Source organism: Anoplophora glabripennis, unplaced genomic scaffold (assembly GCF_000390285.2).
Source record: "Anoplophora glabripennis isolate ALB-LARVAE unplaced genomic scaffold, Agla_2.0 scaffold69, whole genome shotgun sequence".
In the NCBI taxonomy this organism is placed as follows: Eukaryota; Metazoa; Arthropoda; class Insecta; order Coleoptera; family Cerambycidae; genus Anoplophora; species Anoplophora glabripennis.
In genome coordinates this window covers 1,386,163-1,411,715 of record NW_019416383.1, presented here as the reverse complement: position 1 = coordinate 1,411,715, position 25,553 = coordinate 1,386,163, and the positions used below count along the sequence as shown (strand labels likewise).

The following is a 25,553-nucleotide window of genomic DNA, read 5'->3' as shown; positions in this document are numbered from 1 at the left end:
GTTTTAATTGTTAATAATAAAAGATATATATATAATCCTTAGGTTTTTATTTTATACTCTATACATTTTTTTATATACATTATTTCTGAATTTTCTGAATTAGTAACACTTTAATAAATAAACATGCAAAGGCTCCAAATGAAACTTTGTTTTTACTTCTTATATACATACATTTGACTAACCTGGTAATATTTTATTGCTCACAGTACTAAGCTCTTAATATAAAGTGAATGTAAATATATATTATATATAAATTAAACATAAACTGTTTTTTTAGGAAACCTCTTGATCTACTGAATATTCCTCCTTTACACAATTCTCTTGATTTTGAGAACCGTTTTCATAAGAAAACTCTCCTAAATTTATTTTAAAAACTCCATGTTTTTTCCTGACGGCCTCTCTGTAGCTTTCTTTGCTGATTTCATCATTTTGTTTATACTTAACAAACTCGGTTTCTACATAATCAGAACAGTCGGTCTCTTCTTGTTCATCATTCTCGTTTCCTTCTTCTACATCTTGTTCTTCCACATATAGCAATTCTTCGCAATTTTCCGCTTCTTCCTCATCATGCTCCACCATAACATTTTCTTCATTTACTGTTCCTATGATGTCTTCTAGCATAAGGTGCTCTACACTGATGGCTTCGTCACTGTATTTGCATTCACTTAAAACGTGCTTAGAAAATTTGTTTACTTTGTCTGTTGCGTATGTGCATTTTAGGCATTTGAAAACTCCAGCCACATGACGATCACAATGGACAAGCATATGCTTATGTAGGTCATTTTTTCTCTTGGTTTTATATTGGCATTCAGAGCAACTGAAAAGTTTTATATTTGCGGTATCTTTGTGATTCAATATGTGCTTTGGTAGATCTCCTTTTCTTTTCGTAACATACTCACAGTAATCACATTTATACAAAGGAACTTCGCCGCTTGGTTTGTGGCATAAAAGGTGTTTCGGTAGGTCGCTTTTTCTCTTGGTCTGGTACGGACATTCTGGACATTTGAACATTTGTACTGTAAAACAGAATATATTAAGTATACCTAATTACTACCTTATTTGTTTCAATTTGTTAAAACTACTTACTGAATAATATATTTAGTGGTATAATTTTACGTACCATTTGTACAATGTGCAAGCATATGCTTGGGCATATCATTTTTCCGTTTAGTTTCGTAGGGACATTGCGAACATTTATATATGGTAGTAGTATCAGAAGACCTATGCGTAAGAAGATGTTTTGGCAAATCGTGCTTACGTTTGGTTTCATATTTGCAATGGGGGCATTTATATGAATCAGGTACGTCTTTTTTTGGTTTCTTTTTAGGTGGCAGATCGTGTACCAGAACCACTATATCTTCCATTTCTTCATCAATATCTTCACATTTTTCTTCATGGCTTTGTATATGTGCGTCTAATTCGTCGATATTATCAGTTTCAAAGGTACAGAATTTGCATACTAGTATTTCTTTTATTTGATCCTGAAAGTTTATCGGTTCGTTGTATTTCCTCTTCATTATTACAATTTAAAATATAGGTTAAAAGTCAAAGGATTAAGGTTGACAAGTATTTGATTACACTTTTTCTCTTCAACTTCTTCTAGCGTGGTCACTTTTACGTTGCGGCAAGAAGTTATTCATCAGAATATGGCGTCAGTGCTCAGTGCAACCAATAGCTATGAAAACTAAATCGAAAGTCCCAAGATTCTAATAGTGTGTTCCCAAATTCAACATTTTAATTCAAATTAAAGCCAAAATAAGATAATTTGTACATATAAAGTCTTTTTTATCATATTTCGGATTTGGGCTGTCTATCTATAATATGGGCAGAAAAATACGCATATTAATTGTTGTCTTTGTCTTTTATTTTCTGCGTTTTTGTGTGACGAAAAAAATTTTTGAGGAGGTATCACCCTTTACATTAGGATCTAAAATTTTTAATTTTCTGGATAAAATTATAATAAGTAGTTGTGATATTAAAAATATAGCAAATACTAAAAAAGTAATATTAAAAAATTAATTAAAAATGTGTTATCAGAATTTCAGAATTCAAAGAAAGTGTGGCCAAAAAATCAAGTGCATGCATGGCTTTTATCTTTTTGGTTCATATACTACTTGAAAATTGTTAAACAATCGTGTGTCTAGGATTTTATTGTTAACTATATTATTAACAAAAATGTAACAACAAATTAGGGTGGCCTTTATAACTTTTAGATACCATTTTGTGAAAAAAGCTGAATTCTACAAAAAAGTAGGGACGCAAATTCAACAGTATTCAGTTAAAATAAAAGACTAATGTAAAAATATAAAAAATCACATACAAAACAAAATAAAACTGTAAATTCATCAATAACGGTATAAATATAAAAAAAATATCTGATTTTCTATTTTTGCTTGATTGGGTAGTTCTACCAAACTGAAAATAAAAAAAATTGAACACAACTCCTTACCCCAAAACTGATCAGTAAGGGGTTGATCTTATAAATTTGGTTTTGCCCAAGCAGAAATATCTAATACTCGGAAAGTAGATAATTATTATTTTCATGACTACACAATCAACATTACACAGTTAAAACTAGAAAAACTCTCTTTTAGTAAACTGAACTTTCCTTATAAAATATCATAGTATTTTGTTTTATTTATCTACCTTCCATTGATACACAGCGTGTTCCAATTAAGACTTTCCACCTGGAAAATATCGGAATTAAAAAAAAACAAAAAAAAAACAGAGACACGTCGATTTTCAAGGGGGATACGTGATGGGGTAAGTTTTGGTGTTTTGGAGGCTACTCCTTAGGCAGGCGAGTAAAATATCCTTAAACTTTAAATGGCACCATAATATGTTGAGTGACACCCCATTTTAAAGCTTTTTCAATTCTGCTCACGACTTCATACAACTTTTTAAAGTTTGGTTTGGATTTGACAATAAAATCATCACTTAAAGAATAAGACACAATATCCATGAATAAAAGAATGTTATTTTATTAAATGTTCAAATTGTTTTCCCTCCGCTTTCATACAACAATAAAATTTTTGCTTCACTTCCGAGCGAACATTTCGAAGCATTTCGGGCGTTATCTAACAACATTCTTCAATAAATCGCCGATGAAGCTTTTCAAGTGAGTTCGGTCGTGTTGCATAAATTTTCGACATTAAAGCCCGGTACTTTGAGCTTGATTAACTGATCAGGCCATTAGATTGAACTTATATTGGTTTATTTTATAAAGTATAATCACAGTATAATCGCTTGATTAGTTAATCAAGCCTTAACCGAGACTCAAAGTACTGGGTCCCCGTAGAAAAAAGTCTAAGGGCGTTAGATCTGGCGATCTGGGAGGCCACTCAATTGAACCTCTGCGTCCTATCCAGTGATTTGGAAAGTTTTAATTAAGAAAATCATGCACAGCTAGGGCATAATGTGGTGGAGCACCCTCCTGCTAAAACCACACATCCACTTCTGGCAAAGCGTTTATTTCCCAATACTTCCACAATCATCGGGTAGATTTTCTTTTCCAGTAGATTCAGATAAATGTTTCCATCCAGATTTTCCGATAGAAAGAAAGGCCCTATGAGATGGTCTCCCAGTAAATATTCTCGACCAAATATTCAATTTTCTCGGATGCTGCGTATGATTTTCATGAAAAATGCATATCCATGAAAGGTATTCGTATTTCGGGATATCGAGCAGCAAATTCTTTATGTTCTTGAAGTTACTTTGTCTTTTTCACAATTTGCCAAAAATAACCAACAAATTAAAATAATTCTTATTAAACGATCCCAAGGCATTTTTGTTTAAATTTTTGGTAAAAACTATTATAGACACAACAATAATTTGACAACTAACTGGTCAAGTTATTTTAATTGTTTTTGGAGTGTTTCTGGTAATGGCCAATTTGACAACAGGTCTAATACGAGAAAAACTGTCCAAAAACTAGAAAATTGCAAATATCTCTAAAAGTAGTAAAAAATATTTGAAAAACTTGTTCCCATATTTATTTAGTCTTACCCATATATAGGTCTGGTCGAACTAAACGTGCAGGTGGTTGAAATGTATACGACCAGTTGAAGAATGCGAGCGCGGGCAAACGAAATGTAACACAACTTTATTGGGCTTCTGGCAATAACACACAGCAGGCGACAAGTGGATCATAAATTGTCCAGCAGTGCAGTGCTGCAGTGCGGAATTTGGTGTGAATCAGGCAATTTTAATTTATTATAGGCACCTTTTATCAATCATTCATATTACAATTGTGAAAGGGAGAAATAAGAGGGATACCTATTTTGTTTACTAATATTATCACAACATGGCATTTTGGAGACCTTTTGAAACAGAACAAAACAAAATTTACCACCAATATAATAAAATTGTTTGAGGACATAAATAATTAAAATATGTTGTTGGTCAAATGAACATACAGGGTGTTCCTAAATAAGTGTCGCAACGGAAAACTGTAAATTCCTCTTGAAAAAAGAAACATTTTTTTCCTCTTCCATTTTTCTCTCCGGGCTTTCGTTTTCGAGATACACGGTGTCAAAACTTTAATTTTTTTTAGTTTTTCGCCAATATCTTAGGAATCGTTTGAACTACAGGACTGAGCTTTTGTACACACATTACCACTATTAATAGCTACTTTTTCGCACCCTTCTCGAATTCATTGGACGTGCCAGTGGTGGAGATTTTAAGGTATCGTAAGGGTTTTCCCCCCCTAAATTTTACGCCACTGGAAAAATTGACTTTTGACAGCAAATTCTAAAGCGCCAATGAATTTTACACAATAAGAGTTCTCTTGGTTCATTGCTCTAAAGTCAACCGTTTTCAAGAAAAATGACTTTTTATGAACAAAAGCAAACATTTTGCTAACGTTTCGAAAATCTTTTGTAATTCAAAAAATAGGTAGTAATAATTAACAATTTTAACGAAATTTAACAACAGATAGGATTTTAACTTTTTTTTATCAATTTGGCGAGTAAAATTTACAGAAACTGTTCAAAATTACGTCCGTTGGCTTGAATGCACGCATTACATCTTCTAATCATGTTTCTTTCTGCCGCTGCGGCTTCACCTCTATCGGTCAACTTTTCGATAGTATTGACATGGAACGTTAGCAAAAATGTTTGCTTTTGTTCATAAAAAGTCATTTTTCTTGAAAACGGTTGACTTTAGAGCAATGAACCAAGAGAACTCTTATTGTGTAAAATTCATTGGCGCTTTAGAATTTGCTGTCAAAAGTCAATTTTTCCAGTGGCGTAAAATTTAGGGGGGGAAAAACCCTTACGATACCTTAAAATCTCCACCACTGGCACGTCCAATGAATTCGAGAAGGGTGCGAAAAAGTAGCTATTAATAGTGGTAATGTGTGTACAAAAGCTCAGTCCTGTAGTTCAAACGATTCCTAAGATATTGGCGAAAAACTAAAAAAAAAATTAAAGTTTTGACACCGTGTATCTCGAAAACGAAAGCCCGGAGAGAAAAATGGAAGAGGAAAAAAATGTTTCTTTTTTCAAGAGGAATTTACAGTTTTCCGTTGCGTCACTTATTTAGGAACACCCTGTATAATAGAAATTTTCTACACATATACAAATTATTATAATTTTTTACCTTCAGCAGAAATTTTTTTTAGTGACGCCTATGAAACTAATTAAATTTTATTACCAGACTTTTTTTTGCATATTCAACTGACTTCGGAAGGACTATAGATGTAATGTAAATATAAATTGCGTTTTACAAAATTAAAGTGTGAAAAAGTTTTTAATAGGCATAATACTCGTAACTAATGAATGTTATGAAAATGTGTCGTATAGCCTGCTAGATAGTCTCTAAAGATGATTTAATATTATTTAATAAATCCAAATATCAGAGAGAAAAACGTTGTGTTAATAAATTTTACCGCAATACACCAGTAAAGTAAAATCTAGCAATTTTAAGCTATACATAAATGTTCAGATTGGATTCGAATTGATATACCTACTAATTCGATTTTTCCATAAATGGATTCTAATCGATATACCGATTTTCAGGCATACTATACCGACTTGATTCGACATTTTAATTCAATTTGACAATTCGATTCGATTCTATACTCCGATTCGAGTTTCTCTGCGAATCTATGAATCGATTCAGAAACAAAATCGATTCGAATCGATATATCAGTTTTGTGTCCAGGTGAACACCAGAAACAAATTATTGGTTTCTGAATTATGTAGTTTTAGTGAAAATGAAAAAATCACTTTCTCTATATCCACAAATTTTGACATATGACTTTTTAAAGGGCCAGTCCGCATGTACAACTCGCCATGAAACACCCTATGTAAGCCTTGTAAGCCTATAGTTGGCGTAGGTATATTTTAGGAAATTGTGTTGCTGTGGTTTGCTCAATCAATAATTGGAACTTGTATGTTTTGGAGCAGAAAATAAACACACAGGGTATAAGTAGGGGGCTCACGTTGCAAACAGCGTGAATTTTATGTCGACTTCACTTCAGCAGGATACGTTTATCCTCATCTCTTTCTGTTCAGTCGCTGTTGCGTGCTCTTCTCTCCTTTCATCAGATCTCGGGTCAAATCATTCTTACTAGTATTCTGCTAACATCGCATCGTGTCAGTTGTATATACACAGTGACGGCAGTTTAAAAATATCTTATCGCTTTTTGAAAATGTTATTTATCAGGACGATCTTCAAATTCTTCCGTAAGTAAAACATATGTTTCACGATTTTTGATGCTGTTGACAATTAATTTTTACGCTTATTTTTTAATAATGCATGTTTTCCTAAAGATAAACATAATTAGTTCAATGAAATGTCTAACTCATTAATTAAAATTACTTGTGTAATGTAACGTCAAATAATTAAAAATATTTATGTGCTTTTTGGAACAGCATTTATTCTATCTGTATAACAGTCGCTTCTACCGGAAAAAGTTTTCATTAAAGTTTTATGATTTTGAATGCATTCCCGTAAGAATCAGTTGTACTATATTCAGCTGCATGTTTATTTTATCACTTATTTTCTGCATTTAATTGCTAATTATAACAATATTATTTACAAAATTATTGCGCAAATAAAAATATCATCAAAATATATCCTGCCCGGTTGACAACTGTACTATCAATTGACGTCTTATAAATAATTAAGCATATTTATTAAAAAATATATACATATTGTTGTTTATTAAGGCTTTGTACAATTTTGTGTATGATACATCTATCTTTTCAAAGTTGATGAATTATTTTATCTAGGTATTCTGTGGAAATGCTTTTCAAGGGTCTTATAATTTTTTCCGCATATACAAGGTGTTATTTAAGTACGAGGCTAAACTTCAAGAAGTGATTCTTTCAGTGACTCTAGGTCGAAAAGTTTATATAAACATATGTACGGTAATGCTTCGTTTTCAAGTTACAGGGTGTCACTTTTTTAAAAAATCGTTTTTTTCGTAAAAATCTTATTAAGTTCTGTGGCGTCCCGGGGGGGCACCTTAACCAATATAAGTATTAGACAAAAAAAGAAATGTGCGCCACTGACCTTTTTAAAAACTTTTATCATTTTTTTTTCTCGTAGTTTTACTTAATATTTTTTTAAATCTGTGAAATACATTTAATTTTTTTAACAATATACAGGGTGCCGACGAAAGTTTTCCCTTTGCATATGCTATTTATTGGAAAATGAAATTTTATTCATATGGAAAATAATAAAAATTGAAAGAATGGGAATTATAGTTAAAATTAATTCTGAGATTTAAAAGTTATAGAATGCAAACAATAAAGATGTATTTTTTTACTAAGAGCATTAAAAGCGTTTCTACATGATGCAATTATTTGCTATATAGTTGTCAAACATAAACAAATGCTTTATCGTGGAGACGTTTCATACTGCTAGACACGAAAGCATGTCTTCACTTGCCAAATATTCGGCTTAGCCGAAATTCCTCTTATAGGTTTTTAATAATTATTATAATTTGTTTTTAATTATATGTTATATTTTTTATTAACTATCGTATTTTTTACTTTATTTTTAAAGTTTTTCCGAAGTCAATTGAAGAACCAATAACTTCAAGGTATGTACCAGGCTCGGTCGCTACGCAGCAACTCGGCATTGAAATATTTAAAAAACTTGTTCCCATATTTATTTAGCCATACCGATAAACAGGTCTGGTCGAACTAAACGTGGAGATAATATACGTTCAGTTGAAGAATGCGAGCGCGGGTAAAAGAAAACGATTACAGTTGTATTGGGCTACTGGGCAATAAATCACAGCAGACGACAAGTGGTTCATAAATTGCCTAGCAATGCAGTGCAGCAATGCGGAATTTGGTGTGGATCAGGTAATTTTAATATATTATAGACATCTTCTATCAATCATTCATAATACAATTGCGAAAGGGAGAAATACGAGGGATATTTTGTTTACTGATATTATCACAACATGGCATTTTGGAGACCTTTTGAAATGGAACATAACGAAATTTACCACCAATATAATAAAATTGTTTGAGGACATCAATAATTAAAATATGTTGTTGGCCAAATGAACATATAATAGAAATTTTCTACACATTATATACATAAATTATTATAATTTTTTACCTTTAGCAGAAAATTTTTTTAGGGACGCCTATGAAACTCATAAAATTTTGTTACCAGACGTTTTTTTGCATATTCAACTGATTTCGGAAGAACTACTATCGAAATAAATGAAATAGACCCCTGAGTTTGGAAACCGATATTAAGAAAACGTAGGAGCGAAAAAAATTGAAATTTGGACCATATATAGCCTCACTATTACTCTATTGTGTGCTAAAACTTCAGTTTGTTTCGTTATCCCATTTTTTAGTTATTATTGAAAATGTTGAAAAAATCACGGTTTTCTGCCTACAGAATTGATATCTCATTTTAACTCGTCGTAATTTTCTTGTTAATTCATAAAAAAATTCCAAATTTTTACTGACTATAAGTCGCACTATTGTCTTTAGTACTGCGAAGGTCATTTGTCTCAAAAGCTCTTCTTTTTTTTATTTTTTAGCAAAACATAAGGGAGTGCTATCTCCGTAAATATCGCGTTCTTTAAAAAAAAGAAGATGTTCAGCATATTGTAGTACGCAGTGGCGGCTCAAATGATAAAGTAGAATAATTTTTTGGCTTGCTTTATTTTCATTTTTATTGGCTACTTGATTAAACTCTTCGGAACTATTAGGAATTTTTGTAATCTTATTTTTAATTTGTCTGATTTAGTGTTAAGTGTTACCACAAAAAATATTTTTAGACATGTTTTTAAAATTGTTATTGAGCAGTAAGGGGCACATTCATGTTATCCTTAATGTTATTTATGTATAAATAATATTTTCCATTGCGGTTTAAGCGGTTTGAAATGTATCGCAAAATAAACAAAACTTTGGGAAAGATTTGACATGTTAAAATAGTAGAACAGGAGTACAGGGAAAAACAACATTTAGTAGATATCTCTATAGATATCATTTATTTCGATAGTAGGCTAATTCAAATAAACTCAAAAGATTTTTTCCTGAAAAGTGCTACTAAATGAAGTCAATGTTCTTCGAGAATAAAAATCTAGACATGCAAAAGATATATAACCCTACAGACAAGATTCCTAAGATTCCTGTTGATATGTCCCAAATAGCATTGGCATATTTATTTGAATCAGTTTAATACCTTTATATTTAAAATGATACGCATATTTCCACATTTTACTTAAGATTACTTCTTTTACATTTTTAGTAAGATTTATTTGAATTATCTTAGTACCTTTATAATAATAATTATTATAACACTGTCCTATGTTGAGGCTCATACAAGTATGCACAAACTACTATAGGTAGACTAGAAGCAGGGAAAGACCGGTCTTAAAGGATGTATTTCTTTTAAATATATTTATTATTAAAAATGTGTTAAAAAACGCCTTTTCTTATTACTTATTTTTGTATCTACAAACGTCAGTTAAAAGAAAATCAACACTTTCAATTTCACCCTGTATAAGCAAATAATTCAGCAGAAAGGAAATGTCTTGGTAATATAGGTCTATGTAAATCTTTCAATCCCAACTGATCTTAATTTAGAAGCAGCACTTACTCTTATTTATACGAAAAAAGGTTATTCGATACACATATAAATGTACATTTTGTATTACAAAAACTTCCAATCCAATTCGTTAGGATCTATTGAATTTCAATTATAGTTATCGACAGGAAATATTAATTTTCAAAGATTTCTGCTTCAATAAAAGAGTAGCAAATGTCAGTATGACATTCGAGTTAATTAAAACTTCAAAATACTGTTTAAAATATGCTCTTGTCCATTATTTATGATAACTAATACTATTTGCTCCGTACTTATATGGAATATAAGGTTAACATATCATAAAAACGCAATTATTATTTTAACTTTAAAGGGATGTATGGTTTCAAACAGTCAAAAGCTTTGACAGAATTCATGTTTGAAATAAATTAGGTAATTCATCTGATTTAATGGCATGTTATAAATAGATTTCAACTAACCCGGATCTAAATCAAGATGATACGATGTCCAAATATTGTATTCTTCTATTTCGACCCTTAACCTGAAAGTGTTTTTTTTATCTATCTTATCAAATTTTGAATATCAGCAGTCCCCAAACGAGAAAATCCTTAAATTAAGGTAAAATAGGCGTAGCCTCTGCCACAATCAACAACAAAATGATAATTAATAAATGATTCATTTAAAAATTAGTCCAATAGTATCAAGAGTGATTTGGTATTTAAAAATCTGTAAACGGATGTATTTTTCTACTAATTTCCATTTTGAACAAGCTATTTATTTATGTTCCAATAAATTTATAATGAAAAACCATTAGGTAGGTTTGTTTCGTTTTACAAGTATGTTCATGCTAGAATACAAAAAATATTCTTAAAAAAATACGGAAAAACTTATTTTTTAATTCATAAAGAGTAGACCACGTGACTAAACTATTTTTGGTACGATTTAATTTGCAACTCACCTGCATAATTCATTCATCCCGTTTATTTTTGTGTGTTTCTGGCCACAATATCGATTGTGACCGATTACTGTCACGTTTATTGCTAAAAATAGATTACAAAAACGTGTAGCGCCATATCGTTAATTTAGTTATTTAAACAGACGTAGGTATTTTGTTGAAAAGTAGCATTCCTTTATCGTCTATAATTGGTGAAGAGAAACATTCTGTCACAAATAGGTTTTTCTTCTTCTGCTTTCTTTCTTATTTAGATTTGTTTCATATTTAAATAATTAAGTGTATATTAAGGAATTAGCATGTTTTACTTTCCAGACAGCAAATGTGTCAGTAAATAACCATTTGCGGATAAATGTCGTATAAGCCTGATAACATATGCAAGGAAAAGAATTTTTAGTTACCTAACTCAAACGGAATTTTTTTTCTTTAAATCATTGTTTATTTAAGACAATGTTATGAAGAAGCATTTCAAACATTTGTTGTGAATTTTCTATAAAACTTTTGTTAAAAAATTATAAATAAATCGTATCTAGTACAAGATACGTACAAGATACAATAATATGATCATGATTACATTAAAACACAACATTCTGTTTCATATACTTCGTATATACAAAGTATTCTGACGAATATTCGTCGTTTTTTGAAATAGGGTATTTTTCAACTTGTTAATTGCATCGCAAAATGAAAATAGATTAAAAACTATGAGAGGTATATTTTCTTTTTCATTCTGATCTAACTGAAGTCCTAAAGAAATTATAGCATGTCTTGGGACTTAAGACATTAAATAAAAATTCCAAAATGTTGCGTCAAATGTAGACATTTTGGTGATATTTTGGTCTACTGTAAGCTAGAAGCTTGAATCTGTCTAAATTATGTAATATCGAATTGTAAATTGAAAACAACGCATAAAATTGTGTTTAGATATTTAATTTATTTATAAATTATAAAAGTTGTTTTGATTAATTGAATTATGCTTTAAGTTTAGAAAATCCTTAAATAATTTTAATTGCTATTTTATATGTATAAATTACTTTTACAAGTATATTTTGAAAATAAAAAAATATTTTAATATATGACAAATAGCTCAATTTGTCGATGATTTTCCTCCCATTTCCTTAAATTATCGAAAAGACCTTAGCGACCTCTAGTACAGAGCGTGGAGTCATTGAATTTATAGACTCCTACCTAAAAAATCGGTGCAGAATTGGCTAATAGTTATGCCACCCCATCGGTGTACTAACAGGGAATTACTGAATTTCCTAATTTTTCGCTTAGTGACGTCATAAATTTCAAATAAGAAAAAACTTACCGATTCAAACTATCTAATTTCCTCAACAAAATTATTTAAAATATATATTTTTGAGAAATAATCATATCCATTTTCTGTTTTATGTAATTATATATGCCAATATGCTTTAGGATTTTGACATTATTTGTATTTAATTAGCGTAAGCTCACGTTTCCGTACAACGTGAAATGACTTTATAGATTTATGAACCAACAACAACACGATAATACGAAATGGATTATTTTTTTACTCTGTTTCATCGTTTGCAACTGATTTGAGGATATCCGATTTAAGACGACCAGGATAGTACCTCTTTTTTTTTAATAAACGTATTTCATTACACTGGTCAACAAATTTCAACTTTTTCTTTGTACCACGGACGAAATTCGCATCTAGTGAACACGAAAATCGCATTAAAAACTACGTATCACGTCACATTTCTGTGTTACAGCGATATGTCATTTAATTATTATAAAAATATTTTTTTATGTACGTTTGAACTTTGCTGGCCAAAACTAAACCCCAAAAAAGAGCTAATAACTAATTAGACTACAACTTTTAATGTCAATGCAACATAAAAAAGAAACCAAGGCAACGTATAATTTCAATGCAAATCGTTGATGGAGCTTGTAAATAGCATTGCGCCAAGCACACTACCTTGTGGTACCTATACCTCTAGATATGTTATTTTTTCTTAGTTTTTTTATCTCTGTAACTTAAATATTATACAGCCCCATAAAAAAAAGATTCAGTGCAACGGACTAGACCACTATATCTTTATGTTTCCGTGGTGGCTGGTGTCAGGGCGGTTAAAGGTAATTTNGCAAGTGTTGGGTTTTTTTTTGTTTTGCCTGTGCATCTGTCTTCTGTGACCCCACTCCCAAAACACACATAACTAATTGTGCCCACCCATTTTCATATAGCACGAGCCGCCATTGGTGTTCGGTAATCGTTAGCTGGCAATCTGGCAACCCTAACCTATACCTGTAGATATGTTATTTTTTCTTAGTTTTTTTATCTCTGTTAACTTAAATATTATACAGCCCCATAAAAAAAAGATTCAGTGCAACGGACTAGACCACTATATCTTTATGTTTCCGTGGTGGCTGGTGTCAGGTCGGTTAAAGGTAATTTCAAGGTCAAATCGAGAAAAACCCCCTATGGTGGAGGCAACCGTGGTTGTTATATGTTTTTGGGGTCGCTGAGTCCGAATCTGAGGTCCGTTTGACCTTGTCAGGTCAGGTTAAAGGTAATTTCAAGGTCAAACCGAGAAGCGAATCATTCTACACATCTCCTGTCGGAGCAGTTGTCATCCTGTCCAGTACCCTTCATGGTAGCAGGATTGTAAAGGCTATGTTAGAACCATCATAGAAATGAGGCTTTTAGTGATGATTAAAATTTGATTTTAACGGAGTATGTCAGTAAAGATATTTTAAGTCCATTAGTGCAAAGACATTCGGATAGTCTACATGTAAAAATTTCATTACGTCGAGTTTAAAAAAAAAAATTATCATTAATGGAATGTGAATATTCATCTTCCACCATAGAATACGAAACGAATATTACTATATTGTTGACATGTACCATAAACGCACTCAACTGTCTACCAAAATTCTCCCTCAACTTCAAGCACGGCAACTATCCAGAACCTTTCTTACCGCGATGAATGAAAGTGTTAGTAACCAATTAAAATTATAGTGTCAGATTTTCAAACGTGATTGAAAAAGATCATTTAATGTGAATGTTGAGAGTCTTTCGGTCCATGATAGATGAGCGAGGCAAAAATTGCTTTGTAAGACAAGCCAACTAATAGGTATGAGAATTAAGTAGCTTTCAAAGTACATTGACCCTGTTGCAACAAGATCAAATGGAGTCCTAATAAAGCGACTAAAAAAACCTCGAGTACTCCCACTAAACCCTATTTAGAAGTTACTCAGTTTAACCTCAAAAATGACATTGATCTTGACTCGGTAGAGACAAAAGGAACCTTAATTTGGATTCAGCGACCCGAAAAAAACATTTAATTACTTTGGTTGCTCACGCTATAGTGGATTTTTCTCAGTTTGACCTAGGAATGACCTTATAATGACCTTGAAGCTGACCTAACAAGGCTAAACAGACCTCGGAATCGGATTCAGCCACCCCAAAAACATATAACAACCATTATTGTCCCCACCATAGTGGTTTTTCTCGTTTGACCTTGAAATGACCTTTAAACTGATCTGACAAGGTCAAACGGACCTCGGATTCGGAGCAAGCGATCTCGAAAACATAAGGATATATAGTGGTCTAGTCCAGTGCACAGTTTTTTTTGTGAGGCTGTTATTTTTTTTACAGAATATTCAATTATTTTTTTGAAATATTTTTCCTTGTATATGCATTATATTCTCTACATTTAATCTTGAATATAATGATCCGCCGATTGAAACATGTGTTTGACCTATTTATCAAGAATTGAAGCGCACCCACTATTTTCCCGTCCAAGTGTCTAACAATGATCGGTTGCAAAAAAAACGAGACGATGTTATGGGTGAATAATCGGTGTTGAGGTAAACAAGTCCACCAGTATGTTTTATTTATATAATCACCATATAACAATCGGAGCGTTATGCATGTCTAAAGGGAAATAATATCAGATAGGTTGTATAAAAGGATCAAGTCAGCCAAGGGCACCTGCGTTCGACAGACAAGGGCGCTCGACACGTTGCAACCTCTGAGGTACCGTGTGTTGGCCGCCCTGTCTGTTTATCAATGCAACGAGACAGTTCACTTGCAAATGAATTAGATCAAGGTTAATTGGTGCTAATCATTTTTCTTCTTCTATTCCCCAAATTATACAGGGTGTCCCGAAATTCGTCTGTAATACTTTTCTAGAGCATTCTACGACTAATAAAAATGGGTTGACCAGGACTCCACTAGGCTATCTACAAGGTGTTGCAATTAAAACTTCCCGCTTGGAAAATAAAGGTATTAAAAAAAAGCTTTTTCAATTCTGCTCACGACGACATACGACTTTTTAAATTTGTTTTGGATATGACAATAAAATCATCACTTAAAGAATAAACAAAATATCAATGAATGAAATAATGTTGTTTTACTGAATGTTGAAATTGGTTTCCCTCCGCTTCCATGCAATAATAAAATCATTGCTCCACTTCCGAATAAACATTTCGAAGCATTTAGGGCGTTATCTGACGACATTCTTCAACAAATCGCCGACGAAGCTCGTCAAGTGAGTTCGGTCGTGTTGCATAAATTTTCTACTTTAAGTGTCCCCATAGAAAAAAGTCTAAGGGTGTTAGTTCTGGCGATCTGGGAGGTCACTCAATTGAACCACTGCATCCTATCCAGTGATCTGGAAAGTTCTGGTTAAGAAAATCACGCACAGCTGCGGCATAATGTGGTGGGGCACATCCTGGTGAAGCCACCATCCTCTTCTGGCAAAGCGTTGTCATATTCCAATACTTCCACAATCATCGGGAAGATATTCGTTTCCAGTAGATTCAGATACATGTTTCCATCCAGATTTCCCGGTAGGAGGTCTCCTAGTATGCCCGCTCAAACATACAATTTCCTCAGATACTGCGTATGAGTTTCATGAAAAATCTGTGGATTTTCATCAATCCAGTAGCGGCAATTATGGCGACCATCCAGTTGGAACTTACATTCATCGGATATACAGTTTGAGTACAAAAAAATTGGATTCCTTCGAGCACGATCACTCATTTCTTCACAGTACTGCAAGCGGCGATCAGGATTGTCTTCATTAATTTCTTGTACTAAATCAATTTTGTATGGGTGCTACTTATGAATTTTTAAGATTCGCCGGCAACTAGTGACAGAAATTCCTGAAGCACTTGCGAGTTTCCTGAGACCCAAATTTGGTTCCATTGCGATGTGACCCAAGACAACTACCCTCATTACGTACGACCTGTTCACGTTGATGCTTTTCAGTTTCCGAAAATTTATGCACTAAATCCAGGACGTATCGATGCGAAGTTCTTTTATCAGGACGACGATCACTAAAAAGCATTCTTGTCATTATTCTTGTAGAACAAACTAATTATTTCCAGTTTTTCAGCAATTGTATAAACCACTTTCACGAATTGGAAGTCAGTCGAATTTGTGATGATTTTACGAGATATTTACAAGACGAGACAATATTGCCTCGTTTAAAGTAACAGATAAAAAAGTTGAACTGATAGAGTTTCAAGTTTTTGTATTGAGAGATAAACAAAAATTCAAAACAATTTTTGTATAGAGAAAAATTTTACTCTAGTTTTTTCTACGCTGATTTTTCCATTGTTTGATTTATTTATTTATATTTTATTTATATTAGGTAACTACCAGGAGATTTTTCAATAAAAATCTTCAAGACTTAGGACTAGTTCCGTGCCTGCTGAAAATAAGGAAGGAGCAATTTAATATTCACTCTTTTATTACCTTTTGTCCTGGTTAAAGAGATGATTATAATTAAGTTTTTAGTAACAGATTTATAGAAATGATATGTTTGCAATACTTACCTACCTAGAAATGACTAAAATTTCACAAGAAAATTTAGTAATTTCATTTATTCATCATTAAATTTAGCTCCAAAGTATTAAACATTATGCAACCATGCTGTCTGTCAGTTTACCTAACTCTTTACTTTTACAGTTGCGCCTGAGAGTGACAGCTAAAGTTATTCAATTATCATCTTTAACATGGCTTTTTTTAAACAGATTGTGACAAGGGACTTTTAGTAATATTTTCCACATTTGCGTAATAATACCTATTTAAATAAAAAACTCACCAAAAATGATTTTTTTCTGTAGTTATATAAAACGCAGATGAAATAGGTACTTACTTCCCTTCCAATTTGGAGAATGTCTACTTCTGCTTTAATACATTTTTTTAACAAAATACGTATTTTAATACTTTGCTATTTTTAATTCTAAGAAGCAGTATTAGTAAAATTTTTATATTTTCGTTTCAAGTTAGCAGAAAGACTTTCATTTTGTGTAGGTCGACGTATCTACATATTTGTAACTGAAAGAACATACCAAAAGCGATTACATCTCTTGTATAACATTTTCATTCAGTTCATTATATTATCATTCTTTTATGACCTTTAAACAGCAGCACTTGATGAACATTGACGAAGGAAGGTCCTGTTCTTAACGTTTCCTTGCAATTTATGCAGAAATATTATTATTAGCCTTGTAAAAACAGCGATAAAATATATAATAGTTTTGTCTGTAACGAACGCATGCGAGTTTAAAGTGCATAATTTCAGTTTAGATATACAGGATGTCCCAGAATAACGTGTACAACGGAAGACCTCAGATTCGTGCTCAAAATAGGCAGATTTATGCTAATTCGCCCATATCCGAAATCACTACGTTTAGCCGCTAGATGGCTTCAAAGTTTGTGAAATTTTTTTGAATTTTGTAAATAACTCGATTTTGATTATGTTCATTGTGAATATTTATTATTCCACTTGTAGTAAAACAGAATTCGAAGGCACAATGATTTGAAGATCAAATTGAAATTACAATCAACCTACAAAATCAGAAACTGGCACTTTGTTAAATATAATAAGCGATTTCGGATATAGGTGAATTTTGAGTCCACGAATCTGTTGTACACGTTATTCTGGGACACCCTGTATACAGGATAATACAATCGACAATCTAAGAAATTCATGTAATATTTAAAAAAATTGGATAACAAAGGTTCTAACAACATCGTATTCCTGTTTTTTTGGTTAATGGGACTGACTATTTTTTAATTGTGGGAAAGTTGAAAGTTAAAACGTAAGTTAGTGTTACAGAATATTCGAAAACACATAGACAAGATGAAACAGAAAAAGTTATCTTAAATAGATCAATCAAATCCAAATCATTTTATCACCTCCTGCAGAAACATCTTTTTAACTGTCACATTGTTAGAAATTGACAATGGGAAATATTTAAAAAATACCTTAAAACAAAAAAATTTCTTGAAACTAGTTATATCCATTATCTGAGTAACCCAGATAATTTAAAAGTAAAAAGTAGCTTGAAATTTGTACGGGACCATCCTGTGTATTATAACAAGAATAAGAATAGCGCTTGTACTGGATATTATTCGAAAAAAAGCAAGTCAAAGAATATCAACTCTTGTTAACAAGTGGGTCGGAACATTCTTTTCAGTTTTGGTAGTTTACATACACCTTTCTCCTCAGAGCTTCTTAACAAGTATTATAAATAAAGTTGAGATCGACTCTATAAGCTACACTTATCTAATGGTTTATACTTAGGAATAAACAGAGGAGTTGACTTATACAAATCAGGCTTCAAGCTGCTAAATATAGACTAATATAGTACTATTTCTGAATTTCCTTAGGAAAAACCCACGCTTGTGTGGTGGATATAAATGTTACCGCCTCCGAAACGATTATTCATGGAAAAACGAATTCCCTTTACTTGATGCCAGTCTATAATTAGAAGAGTTATGCAACTCGTCGCTATAACAATTCTAAAGGATCTACCCCGTAACCTATTATATGGAATCTTGGTGGGGGACAATGAGCTTTATGTAATGTTATGTTTATAAATACATCCAGTTGGGTTACATGAATAAAAGTGAAAACTGAAGGAAACTCATCAGATAAGCTGCTCAGAGATACGAAGATGTATCGCCCCCCACCCCTCCATTGCTGTCACTTTGAAATTCGTATGGCTCTTTGGTTTGTGTAACAGAGATTGAACAACAAATTAGGTTTTCAATCCTCAGTGATTCCTTTTAACGGCCAACGAATCTGCTTTCGACTATAAGTACTGTTCCTCTTGTATGTTTAGTTCCTTATATCCCTTAAAATGTTTTCTCACTTTCTTTTCTTATTTTATATTAACATAATGGAATTTCTTCCACAAAGCAATGACAAACTAGCTACGGAACATTAATACATATTAGTGTATATCATTCTCAGAATTAGTTATAACCCTTTGTCCAAAAAATAAGGTGAATTTGTTTAAAAAATAAACAAATCTTTATTTAGGCTTCCAAATCAATTTCGTCGCCTTCATAGTAATCCCCACCCGATACAATGCACTTATGCTAACGTTTTTTTCAACTCGAAATAGTTTGAAAAGTCCTTTTTCGGTATGGCCTTCAATGCTTTCGTCGATTCGGCTTTTATTTTCTCGATCGAGTCGAAACGGTGTCCACGGAGTGGTCTTTTGAGTTTAGGGAATAGCCAGAAGTCACTGGGTGATAAATCAGGAGAAACCGGTGGTTGCGGAACGATACGTTGAATATTTGGTGAAATGGTCTCGAATTATCAATGATGTGTGAGCCTATGCATTATCATGATTCCGGCCTTTTGCGGCGAATAGCATAACACTCAAATAATATTCCTTGTTAACAGTTTGGCCGGTTGGAAGAAATTCATAGTGCATTACGCCACGAATCAAAGAAAACTATCAACATGACCTTGATTATTGAGTGAATTTGGCGTGGTTTTTCGGTCTTGGTTCACCTTTTGCACGATATTCACTTGATTGATCGGCTGTTTCCGGGTCGTAAGCGTAGATCCAAATATTGTCTCCAGTAATGATGGGTTTCATGATGTCTTGGTAGTCAGAAATTATTGTTTCGCAGATGTCAACGCGACGCTGTTTTTCCAAAAAGTTGAGCGATTTTGGAACCAAACAAGATTTGACGCGTCTAAGGTACAACAAATCTTTTAAAATAGTATTTACCGAATATTTTGAAATGCCAACAGTATCAAGAAGGTCTGTTATTGTTAATCGACGGTTTTCGAGCACAAGATCTCTGATTTGAGTAATGTGTTTTTCATCAGTTGACGTTGATGGTCGTCCGGAACGATGTTCGTCCTTAACTCTCTCTCTACCTTCTTTAAAGTCTTTGTACCAGTTGTAAACATTTTTTTGCAACATAACCCCATCACTAAAGGCCTTCTGTAACATCCTCAAAGTTTCCGCAAACAAAATTTAATGAAATGCTCAACAAATCACACGGTAAAAATCTATAAATTCACTTTCGATTCGTATGTTTACAAAACACGAGTAGCTCTGCATCAATTAAATATATTGACTTGAAACTCTGCATAGACACAGGACAGTACTACCAACATACAAAAAATAATTGTATGCTTTCATAATACCCGCGAATTTGAAATAAGTAATTCAACATTTTTTGAACACAGTAGTATAACAAAATCTGAATAAAGAAATATCTATAGTAACATATCAGATTATACTTATATTTTCAGTTTCGACATCGAAGAGGACATAGATATTAAAGCATGTCCAATTACATACTTTTACTTACATTACCAATAAATTATGACGTTGTTGATTCAAATTTTAAATCCATGTTTGTTGCTGGTGCAAGGTCAGTGTGACAACACTCGATTTAACCATAGAGAACTGCTTTATCTTTTTTCTAAGGGGGTCATTCACTGGCCTTTGAACTCAATACTACACATCGATAGGTGTGAACGGTCGACATGACGAAGAGAGATTTGTTTGCCTTCATGTTCATTAATTAAATTCGGCAACTGGTGCTCAATAATTAGTGACATATCAGTGTGTTCCACTTTGACCATTACCATTCTTGTATTTTGAACGGCGTTGGTAGATTTAAAAAAATATTTTTTTCTACACGAGAAATTCTCCTTACCATAAGTAATTTTTGTTTCTTTCTCAATTCCATCGCTTACTCTGTGTTAAAAAAAAAACTTTAATTAAATTGTAGGTATCCTTATGTGTAAATATCAAAATTTTATAACGCATACAGGGTCCGCTATGTTGTACTCTACAAGGTGATTCACTTTTTATGATTAGGACTTTAACCATCTATAGATCTCGTCAAAATAAAATCATTTTGAAGTATACACTGTTTCTTCCAAAAGCTCTATCGATTTTACAAATTATTTTGAAAATAGATCAATCATAGGCGTCCGTAAGGGGCTCTCTTACTATTTTTGAATGAAATGTTTGGTTTTTGAGAAAAATGGCTTCATTACATGTGAAATGGTTAAGTTTTTCAAAGAAAGAAGAAGATTTAAATACTTTATTCGACAAGTTACCGTTACTTTTTGGGAGAAATATGTAAGTTCAGGTGGATGGCGCTCCGGCTCATTATGGTATTCAAATTAGGCAGTGGCTCGGGCAGCACTATCCACGTCGTTGGATCGGGAATATTTTGGAAATGCAGAACCTGGTACCGGTCCCGTTGCTTGGCCGTCACGATCGCCAGATCTAATTCCCATGGATTATTTCGTTTGGGAATTTATTAAAGAAAGGGTGTATAGTTTACCAGTCTGTACTCATGAAATGTTAAGATGAGGAATTAAAAATAATTGTGAAACTCTTAACTAAAACCCAATATGATTAAGCTTAATTAGGCGATGTGAGAAATGCATTAAGGTTCGAGGATAACATTTCGAACATTTGTTGTGACACCATTTCTTTTGTTCTCTATTGTCACTTGTTATTTCTGTTTGTTTCTCAATATTAAATAGTTTATTCTGTACTACTTTATTTGAAAAACTTAACCATTTTACATATAATGAATCCATACGAAGCTATTTTTCTCAAAAAGCATTTAATTTAAAAATAGTGAGATATATTTTCGCTGTAGAATAAATAAACCGAAATATAAAAAAAATATATTAATTTTGAAACATTTCCGGTGGCATAGAAATTATATTAAAAATAGGGGTAATCAAAGTCCCTTACGGACGCCTATGATTGATCTATTTTCACAATAATTTGTAGAATTGATAGAGCTTTTTATTCGTACACTTCATACTAAATATAAAACAAATGCCCTTCATAGTTTAAGAAAAAATAAATAAAAACCAAAAAAAATGTTTTTTCAAAAGCTTATATCTCTAAAAAAAGCCTTTGAAAGATGAAGCGTATACTTCCAAATGACATTATTTTGATGAGATCTATCGATGGTTAAAGTCCTAATCATAAACAGTGAATCACCCTGTATATTAAATTTCCCGTAATAGGCCCTTTTTATTTTTTACCACTAAAATTGGTTCTATTCCTGACAACTTAACTCACGGCTCGCTTGACTTTAAACAAAGGCTATTCAGTTACAACCACGTGAAAATAGGCTGCATAAAAGGTTAATTTCATCGAATATACAATACTGCAACACAAAGGGCGTTTCATTATTGCGAATCCCCTTTGCTCGATTGTTCGCAAAATTAACATCCTATAAATATCCGTCTTTATATTTGCAACGTGCCCCATGATTTGGTGATTTAGTATTAACGTGACAAATAAATGGATCACATTTAGCAGATATTACGCAAAAAACGGGATATGTTGAAAATAATTGTACAACGTGCCATCTTGATTATGGCCAGGCTAAATGTCAATATAATATTATGTTTCAACTAGGCGGATTAATATTCATTAAAAGAATAAGCCGACAGAAATGAACGGTAGGCAGTAGTACATTATTTAAAAAAAAAACGTAAAAAACTTTTTTGTATAAAAAATACAATTTTAAATTCTGGTCCTAATTGAATCGTAAAATATACAAAGAAAACCTATGATTTATAGTTGTCAATTCGTTTCATAAAAGATAAAAGTTAAATGCGGGTTTTAATTTTGGGTAAATTTTAATTATTCTATCTACAGACGTTTAGGATACTTATATCATTTTCAAAAATAGTTTCAACTGATAATGAATTTGAGTTATTATTAGACTAAGTAATACCAACTTCTGCTCTTAGTTCTTCAATAACATTCAAACAATAGTTCTTTCAGGCCTCGAACGTATATATTATTTAAACAAGACTTACGAATAACATATATACAACATAACTTTACGTTTGCTTCAGAGGTAAATTTTTTTTGGACACCAACTATTCAATTTGTTAAGATTATAATGTAATCTATTGTAATATATATTGTATATGTATTGTAAATAGAAGATTTAACTCCTAAAAACAAATGAAGGTCATGCGGATAAGGTAACTGACATCATCAATATTTTTAGTTAGATCATTAATAAAAACAACAAACAAGAGTGGCCCCAGAATGGGCCCTTGGGGAAGTCCTGAAGATTGATGAAATAAAGTTATGGAAAACCACTAAAATAAGAGTACAAGAGAATTGGACAAAATAAAAATAAATTATGTTTTTCGTTCTCCAATTGTGAATAAAACTGTTTTGTGAAGTTGTTCCGCTATGAACTAATTATTTATAAATTGTTAACATAATAGATGTTGCAACTGTTATTAATAATTATTTTTGACAGAATATATTACCTTTAACAATAAGTTTTTAACAAATAAAGTGATTATTTTCACGTATTTTCTGCATGTAAAAATGTTTAAATCAATTTTATTTCAAAACATTACTCTTATTTTTAGACGAGCTAAGAAAATATTGGAGGCTTATTTCATCTTGTACAATTTCAACTCCGACAAAGTCTTTTTACGATTCTTCGACCTTTTATTTCCATTTTTTCCTCTTCCATTCCGACCCCGTGTAAATTTATTTCCGTTCTGCGTCATTGAAAAGGCAGTTGCTAGCGTTTTCGTGGTCACCGAGTAAAACTATCACGTTGCAGACCACGTTAAATCGGCATAGCCTTCAATTTCCTTGCGTAACGCTTAATTTACTTAAAGTAATGGTTTCGAAGCAAGTGCGCCAACCCAAATGTAACTCGGAGATAATTGCAACGAAAATATATTTAGAATAAAAAAACTAAAGAATCGGAAATAATTTCCCAGATAAAATGTTCTCCTTATTGGTTATTCTTTTGTTTTTGCAATGTGCGTTTTGCATTTTTATCATGAAAAGTTTAATGTTATTATTATCTGCGCAATGCAAATAACTTTTGCAAAATATTAACTTATTAATAATACGCCGTTTCCTCTCCCACATAACTCTCTGAACTAATGTCTGCAATTGGAAACATGGGTAAAAATATTATCATATTCTTGTTATTAAGAAAATTATAACTTATTTAGAAGTTTCTTACAAATGTTTTTGAAAAAAAATATGTACCTCCTCAATATCTCCTCTTAAATAATTTTAGTTCTTATTAAAGGTAATAACAATTGGATGAATATGTATAATTCGCTAATTAGCAATTTTAATGTAAATACAACATTAACTAAAATAAATAATATAATAGAATAAATAATTAATTTACAGAAGTCACTATATTAGGGTGCCGTTAAATGCATATCGAATAAATTGATCGATGCGAAGCTTCAGATCAGAGGCAGATATGTACATGTTATTGTACAGTGACGCGGATAGTGAGATTACTAAAATGTGATCGCCACCAAGTAGCATCTATTATTATTTCTCGATTTTTGTATATACTCACAACACAGCACCACAAACCTAAATTCACCGGCATGGCACCCGGAAGTAGGTATCTCACATGTTTTTGAGGTCACTGATCACGAATATGGACTCCAAAACACTCTATCACGTCAAATTTTGCAATCAGCTTAAAACATATCTAAAAATTTGATATAGGGCATTAATTTTATGCATTTTATTCAATATGGAAATATATTTACACGAAAAAGAGGTTAGTACGCTCAATCTCGAAGTCATAAACCATAAACATATAAATCCAACACATAAAATTTAAGTTTGTGGTGCTGTGTTGTGAGTATATTCAAAAATTTAGAAATAAGTGAAACTACTAAATTTCAACATACGATTTCTCAAAGACAAAAAATGATATCGGGATAAATAAGTGCTTGTTAAAGAGTAAGTATAGTACTATAATATCTCGATAACGGTTTTAGCAAAAAAAAAATATCTATCTATGAGAATATCTCGAAAACTAGAGCAATTGAGAAATTTGGACCTCGAATTCGAATTGAGCGCACCAAAATCCTTCGGAAAAGTATATTCTGGTTTCTAGATCGGTCAAATTTTGTTGGCCTGTGTTATTTTCTCTTGCCTAATGTTAGTTAAATTGTTAGTCCATGCTCCATTAGAGAAATGTTCATGAATTCAAGGAATCACCTCTTAAAATATATTTAAACACTTAAATTACATCCTGTATATGATATTTATGAAGATTGTCGATCCTTATGATTTGCCCGCAAATGAATTAAAACTACTTTTACTAATTAAAGAGCTGTATTCTTGTTTCTCTATACTAATTATATTGAGTAATTTAAAAAGATATGAAATGTAATTTATTGGCTGTAAATTCAATTAAAATCAATATGCGGTCGTGATTTCTAACGAGTTCATGCATTTACATATTATAGAAATAAGAAGAAAGAATAGTACG

The 25,553-nt window shown here is 32.0% G+C and overlaps 3 protein-coding genes across 6 annotated transcripts in view; 1 reads left to right on the top strand and 2 right to left on the bottom strand.

Moving 5' to 3' along the window:
- Positions 1-47: 47 nt before the first annotated feature.
- LOC108917061 (zinc finger X-chromosomal protein) lies at positions 48-1,640 on the bottom strand. The gene is made up of 2 exons (XM_018723491.1): positions 1,121-1,640; positions 48-1,016 (listed from the first exon to the last, which is right to left on the bottom strand). The coding sequence occupies exons 1-2, from the start codon at positions 1,515-1,517 to the stop codon at positions 274-276; spliced, it is 1,140 nt and encodes a 379-aa protein (XP_018579007.1). The 5' UTR covers positions 1,518-1,640; the 3' UTR covers positions 48-273.
- Positions 1,641-6,509: 4,869 nt separating this feature from the next.
- Positions 6,510-25,553, top strand: part of LOC108917073 (period circadian protein) — a 46,164-nt gene continuing 27,120 nt past the window's right edge. For 2 of the 4 annotated variants that reach the window (XM_018723506.1, XM_018723505.1), the window contains exon 1: positions 6,510-6,686. The gene's annotated coding sequence lies outside the window, so the exon portion shown is untranslated. The remainder of the gene's footprint in view (positions 6,687-25,553) is intronic. The other 2 variants (XM_018723508.1, XM_018723507.1) reach the window with 1 other exon arrangement.
- Positions 19,730-20,221, bottom strand: LOC108917042 (putative uncharacterized protein FLJ37770). Its single transcript, XM_018723468.1, has one exon. It carries the CDS (start codon positions 20,219-20,221, stop codon positions 19,730-19,732), a length of 492 nt encoding a protein of 163 aa, XP_018578984.1.

What these genes read in the sequence shown, in the direction of transcription:
- LOC108917061 (XM_018723491.1), bottom strand. Translation starts at nt 1,517, where the DNA reads ATGAAGAGGAAATACAACGAACCGATAAACTTTCAGGATCAAATAAAA. An exon ending in GCTTGCACATTGTACAAATG is followed by an intron (nt 1,017 to 1,120) that starts GTACGTAAAATT and finishes TCTGTTTTACAG; the next exon opens with TACAAATGTTCAAATGTCCA.
- LOC108917042 (XM_018723468.1), bottom strand. Translation starts at nt 20,221, where the DNA reads ATGTTACAGAAGGCCTTTAGTGATGGGGTTATGTTGCAAAAAAATGTT.